This window comes from Limulus polyphemus, unplaced genomic scaffold (genome assembly GCF_000517525.1).
Source record: "Limulus polyphemus unplaced genomic scaffold, Limulus_polyphemus-2.1.2 Scaffold2422, whole genome shotgun sequence".
Classification (NCBI taxonomy): Eukaryota; Metazoa; Arthropoda; class Merostomata; order Xiphosura; family Limulidae; genus Limulus; species Limulus polyphemus.
In genome coordinates, this window is record NW_013668032.1 from 39,498 (window position 1) to 46,742 (window position 7,245).

The 7,245-nt window shown below is 32.2% G+C and overlaps 1 protein-coding gene across 1 annotated transcript in view; it reads right to left on the reverse strand.

Annotated features, from left to right (window-relative positions):
• Nucleotides 1–702: 702 nt before the first annotated feature.
• LOC106466915 (trichohyalin-like) overlaps nt 703–7,245 on the reverse strand; it is a 33,565-nt gene continuing 27,022 nt past the window's right edge. Inside the window, exons 14-17 of the mRNA XM_022394991.1 lie at nt 5,666–5,965; nt 2,455–3,925; nt 1,307–1,479; nt 703–864 (exon numbers count right to left, since the gene is read on the reverse strand). Coding sequence (XP_022250699.1) covers nt 703–864; nt 1,307–1,479; nt 2,455–3,925; nt 5,666–5,965 — 2,106 coding nt within the window. The remainder of the gene's footprint in view (nt 865–1,306; nt 1,480–2,454; nt 3,926–5,665; nt 5,966–7,245) is intronic.

Below are 7,245 nucleotides of genomic sequence, written 5' to 3' on the forward strand. Positions count from 1 at the left end.
ACTGGTGTTTAGCAATGATATTAACCACACATTAACCACATAACAGGTGTGTCAAACTGGTGTTTAGCAATGACATTAACCATATAACAGGTGTGTCAAACTGGTGTTTAGCAATGATATTAACCACACAACAGGTGTGTCAAACTGGTGTTTAGCAATGATATTAACCACACAACAGATGTGTCAAACTGGTGTTTAGCAATGACATTAACCACATAACAGGTGTGTCAAACTGGTGTTTAGCAATGACATTAACCACATAACAGGTGTGTCAAACTGGTGTTTAGCAATGATATTAACCACACAACAGGTGTGTCAAACTGGTGTTTAGCAATGACATTAACCACACAACAGACATGTCAAACTTGTGTTTAAAAGTTAAAATCAGTGCAAACCTTTTTTTAAAGATATACAGGTCTCAACCTATAAAGTTAGTTTATATTCCCTTGGAAACTGTGGTAAGGGTTTACCAGACAAGGTACTTTGTTGCACTGTCTTGGGAAGGGGTTCTAAGGATACCAACTTGATAACAGTCATCTTATTATTACCTGTTTTACCATACTTCTTGGGTCTACACACACACAGATTATATCACCAGGTCTATATAGAGAATTGAAGAATATAATCAATTTATTAAATATAATACTTTAGGTTCATGTATGGTACAAGTCATTAAGAATATGATAAAATTTACTCTACGAGTCAATAACTTACCTCTTTCATTAAAGATTTCAAGACTTGTAGTTCTTCTATGTACATCTGTTTTTCTTGCTGTCCATTTTTCAGTTCATCTTTTTCTGGTGGCAGATTTCCTGAGGAAGCTATATGACTTTGTAAATGTTTATGTTCTGTCAAGGAAAGAACCTATAACAACACAAAAAGAAAACCAGTATCAAAACAAAAGGTTTCAAGCAGGGTGAGTATCAAGAAACTTCACGTGTTAACGGCTGATGATACGATAATTTTACACATAGCATTAAACTATTAGCTACAATATAATATGAACACTATCAGCATGATGTGCGTTTCCCATTGCTTTCCTTCTAAATGGTATTAACATAATCAACAGGTTTTAAGCTAGTAATGACATAGTAAGTAGTAAAAACTCGACTACTGTAACTAAGTAAACAACAGAAATCTGTGATATTAATAACGTAGGAATACTCCACTTTATTCTACTTTCTATAACCTTTTTTTTATATACACTAATAAATTTTTTATTATTTTAACCTACAACAAAAGTTCAGTGATTTACACACGTGAAGATGAAGTTACAGATTTTATGTTGTGAAGTTACAAGACTTACTTGTGTCCCTTCAATATACACCTTCTGCAATAACTTCTTTATTTCAGGAGGTAAAAGTCTGTCACTTTCAGAGCTGTAGTCTGACGCTGGGTTACCACTCTCACACTTGGATCTACCATCACTGCTACTAGTGCTGGTTTCCCTGTATGGATTTGGTGAATCCTGTTTTGAGCCTGGAACAAATAAGCCCTTTTTGTAGTACTATAACATGAAATTATTACATAATTTTACAAAAACTAAGATTATGTAACTTTTACATTATTTTCAATTAATATGTTTATTGATTATAAGAACGTATCAAACGAACAGTTTCTACAGTTCCTTATAAGGGACATGTCAAAGACACTATTATGTATATTAAAGCAGAAAAGCTACCTGAAGCTACCACGTATGACAATGGTAACATAAGTGAGAAGTTCAAACTTCCGGTTAAAGAATTTGTCCATCAAATACTTCCTTTTGAGACACAGTAATTGCTTTAATATTAAATAATTTTACCTGATAATAAACCAACACACTTAACAAAAATTCTAAAGTATGTACAGAGTTCCAGACAATTTTTTTTCCATGATCAGTAAGGTACTGATCAAATTTTGCCTCTATCAGTATATGCCAAAGGTGGTCAGTAATTCGGTATCTGTATGTTCGTGTAAGTAGCAACCAAATCATTTATAAGAGTTTGAATGTATCAGTGTTATTTTATTGTGTATTTGGCCTCAAGAAAGTACAAGAAAACAGATTTGACTTTCTTCTAATTTTAGCACTGTTCCACATTTTAATTGCAAGACTGAGATCATACAATGAAATTTTTGGGCCTAACATTACAATTATCATCAAACAGTATCTTTTACTCCTTCACAGAGCCTCTGAACACAGTACTGTTAATAAAGAATAAGTTTACTTACTTAACAATAACATTGAATACACTCAAAACAGCCATACACTCTACAAAGTTAATCACAAACATATTTGCACAAGTAAAATACACCACATACAAATCTGTTAACTCAAGAAGTGTGATCACTGGTTTAAAACCATTTTATTATGATGTATCTTAGATTTACCATTACATAATTCAAAATCAGGATAAAAATATAAACATATTCCCCATTTTTTTTAGTCACAACAACTCTTAAAGATCAACTTACTTCTGAGGGCTTCCCTTAAGTTTTCTATCTCTTCTTGGTGGCTTCTCTGCATGGCAGACTGGTTTTCCTCAAGTTGTTGCAATAGATGTGTCTCTAGGTTTTTCATCTCTTCTTGATGTATCTTTTCTCTCTCTCTCTCTTTCATCTCATGTTGTTCTTCAAGCTTTTGAACACTTTCCTGGTGTTTGTTTTCTAACTGTTCTCTTACAGACTTTAATTCACTCCATGCTTTCTCTCTCACTTCTCTCATTTTACTTCTGTGAGTTTCTTGCATGATGTCCCATTCCTCTAAAAACCTTCTTTGAATTTGTTCCTTTTCATACCTCAATTCATCCTCATATTTTTGTTTGTACTTCAGGCTTTCATGTTTTATTTTCTGTTTATATTCTTCTGCAAGTTTCTGTAATTCAAAACTATGAACATGACTTAGCGATTGTTTTTCAGATTCAAGAGTGCTGGCAGCAGCCTTTTTGGCACGCTCTGACTCTTCTTCATACACTAACCTGAGGTTATTTTTCATGTCTTCAAGAGATTTCTCATTGTTTTTTCTAACGTTATTAAGCTCCTCAGCATGAATCTCTTTCATTTTCATCTTTTCATGTTCAAACCGACTAAAGAGGTTCTTCTTGGTCAGTTCAATTTCTTTGCTATGAACTTCTTGAAAATCAGACTTTTCTGCTTCCTGACGTTTCCTCGTGTCTTCCGACACCTTTTGTATGTGTTCCTGATGAATCATCTGTAAAGCTGGTAGATCCATCTGGTACTTACTAGCTATACTTTCCTTTAATTGATGCAATTCATCTTCATATCTACGATGAAGATTCTGTTGCTCAACCTCAAATTTCTTTTCCCAATTTTCTTGTAGATATCTAATGTTGTCTTCATGATTCTTCTGCAACATTTCTTTTTCACGATGAAAGGTATCTTCTAAAGTCTTTCTAAGTGCAGCAATATCTTCCTGGTGGTAGTCATTTAGATGTTTCCTCAGGTTTTCAAGAGCAGAATGGTGCAATTTTGCAGAAGCCTGTAGCTCATCTTCGTGACGCTTTTTCAATGCCTGTTTCTCGTCAGAATGCGATTGCTTCATCATCTCAATGCGCTGGTTCCAAGAACTTTCCATCTTCTTTATTTCTTCTTCTTTGTCTATTTCAAACTGGTACTTCAATTTATTTTCTATTTCTGAAGTTTTCATTTTATGGTTTAACTCTAGCTCCGATTTATCTTTCTTGAACTTGTCCCTGATTTCAATTTCAAATTCCTTCATTTTATGTTGCAAATCTTTATTAACCTTCTGACAATCTTCCTCAAATTTCTTTTGCCAGGACATCTCTGCTTTTTGGAGTTGCTCCTGGTGAACACTTTCTAGCCTCTCTCTCTCAGTTTCAGCAACTTGTTTTAGAATTTCTGCAGAGAGCTCAGATGGCAATATCTTACTCTTCTCTACATTTTGTTTAAAGGATGACAACATTTCCTGAAAAAAAAAAAAAAGAAGATCACATAAACCTAAAAATAATTTCAGGCAGTCGATTCTGAAGTATAAATTTAAAATATTTAAAGAGTGTAAAAAAAACAACGTATTTCACTAACTCATATGTACTTTAAAAATTTGGCTTCCACATTAAATTTTAGAACCTAATAATTCTAATTATCAAATCACATTCTTTCAATCATATAACAGTTTCATAAAGTATTTTGCACATAAGAAGAACAGGATATTACGTAGCTTTAACAATAAATTAAAATCCTGTAAACACAAGTAATTCATATCTAAATAAGTTATGTGTCATAACCCATATGACAGTTTTATAAGAAAAGTAGGTCTTAGCTCGAACACTTTTAGCTTTATTGGATTCATGTAACTTAATTAATAATAAATATTAATCTTTTTTACTTATAAGATTTTAAGATTAATATGGAAATTAAAACACACATTTCTAATTATGAAAGTGTTGCCAGTCCTTAGAAGAATATGTTTTATTTGATAGTTCGTGTTTACGTTAGTATTACTGGCCAACTGGATGATATAGATGTAATTTTGAGAAGTAAATTAAGGCTTTAATATATTTTTACACTCTGTAGCAAAGCCTAAAACATAGTATTTGTCTATTAGTTTCATTAAATTTGTTAAAACTGAGTTCAGAATATTCGTTTGACATTAATATAAATTAATAACATTTTATATAAGAATAAAAAAGATTTTATTTCTGTAAGAGAGTGTTTATATATTTTTGTAAATATTACTTAATATGCTTTATAGTATTAAACACCTTAAACTGAGAAATAAAAAATAGATTTGTTCAATGTGTTTTACTCTGATGTCTTCTTGCAAGTTGGAACATGTACTAAAAAATAAATCACATTTTCCCCCATTCAACAATTTACTACACATTTTGTAAAAGTAACTCAAAAAATATGATGCCCATTGGCATTAATGGCAATTCTTGGATTAAATCCTTTATTATTAAGCAAAAATATTATTAGAGTTCATTACATATATAGTCTTTAATATGAGTTTGAAGTTCTAAAAAGGCAGTAGTTTAGTTTGTAATGAGTCACATACGTGTTCAGGAAACACACTGGATACTCCGTTAAACTTCACAACAGCAATAAATATCTTGTAGCTGGCAATTAAAGGCACTCGAGCAATAAATATCTTGTAGCTGGCAGTTAAAGGCACTAGAGCAATAAATATCTTGTAGCTGGCAATTAAAGGCACTCCAGCAATAAATATCTTGTAGTTGGCAATTAAAGGCACTAGAGCAATAAATATCTTGTAGCTGGCAATTAAAGGCACTCGAGCAATAAATATCTTGTAGCTGGCAATTAAAGGCACTTCGAGCAATAAATATCTTGTAGCTGGCAATTAAAGGCACTAGAGCAATAAATATCTTGTAGCTGGCAATTAAAGGAACTCGAGCAATAAATATCTTGTAGCTGGCAATTAAAGGCACTCAAGCAATAAATATCTTGTAGCTGGCAATTAAAGGCACTAGATGGCATAACAGCAACAATACAATAAGGAAAAAATGATTTTCACTTTACTAATTCCCTTAGTCTTTATTTCATACCTTGGAAAACATGTTAGCTCAACTGTTAAAAGGTATTTTATAGCAACATGAATTAGTTTTAGAGAACAAACCCTTAACTACAAAGAAATAATTTAAGATTTTTAGATGTTCTTCTGTAACTTAACATTTATAAAAAGTACTACCATCAACTGGGTTGTAATTTTCTCTAGCCCTGGACTTTCTGCGTCTCGACTGACAAGTTCTTCTCTCAGCTTCAGCACTTCCTGCCTCAAAATTTCTTGGGTATGAGAATGACCATGGCTTAACGTCTCTAGTTCTTTCTTCAACTGAGCTACTTCATTTTCGTGATCTTTGTGGACCATGTCAAGATGTTCATTTAGTTGTTCCACTTCACGTGTTAGCTGTTCTCTCTGAATAGCATTCCCTTGCTTCTCCTCCTCTAATAATTTCTTCAAAGTTAAAATTTCGCTTTCCAGTTTAACCTATGAAAATTGTAAAGTTTTATGATATTAAAATATCAGTCTAGTATGTAGTCTAAACAAAGTGTAGGAACAGTGTTAAAATAAATTTTAAAAAAATCTTAATAGCTTATGAAATAATCAAACATCTATAATAAACTAAAATTACATTAAAACACTTTTCTAAACATGTTGACGTGAAAAAAAATTAAGTCGGACCACAAACAAAACGTTTGAGGATCACTGGTTTAAAGTCATGTATATAAATTTTTTCAATACACCGGCAGCTGATTTAGAAAATAGAATACACAAAAAAATTACAGAATAAATATCTTTTATTATATCCTAAAAGGTGTAAACAAAAATAATAACAATAATAAAGTATAATATACCTCATAATAAGCATGTCAGAATTATATTTTTGTTTAAAATTTTTATATTTAAATTATATAAAATATAAACCTGGTACTTCAAAGAAGTTGTCTAGATCAAGAGTTCCAAAATACAGACCCCTGTTTAGGGACCACAGGGAAGTGACTGGGATAGGGAGGGGGTCATACCAAATACTGTTAAGATAGTCACTATCTATAGATTCATTGGGTGGGGCCCCAGTCAAGATAGAGAATGTTGTGAAAAAGTTTGGGAACCCCAGGTCTAGGTCACAAATTAGTGTCTAATTTAAATATTCACATTCAATGATGAGGAATCCACTTTGAGACTAATAATGCTTGGAGATGGCTTGAATGGGTGATTAAGCCTCACAGTAACAACCTGAGTTTTTTTATTTATTTATTTTTTATTACTCAAGCTTTTAAACATTAAACACACAATTCATCAATAAAATAATTATTGTAATCAATGAACAACTCTAAGTCCTGTTTTACTCCACTGTTAGATAGCATGAATGAAAAATGTACACAACTTAAGTGAAAAGTCTTTCTGTACCTTTATGTGTTTAAAGAAAGTTAGTGTGTGTTCTATAGAAGTGAAACCAGCAAAATCGTCATTGACATATTTGTACCAGTATAGTGGGGGGATGAAGCTCAAGAATTACCCACACCTGGACAAAACTAGCCATTAAACACAATATTCCTGTCAATGTCAAATTCTCATAAAAACCCGGCCCTAAATTAAAATCATTACTACACAAAAATTATTTAGAATCACACAATATCAACGTCATTTACAAAATAACATGCAATAACTGCCCAGAATTCTACATCGGAGAAACAGGAAGAAAATTGGAAACCAGATTCACAGAACACGATACAAAAACCGTCCCATGTTTTCCACCATTGCAACTC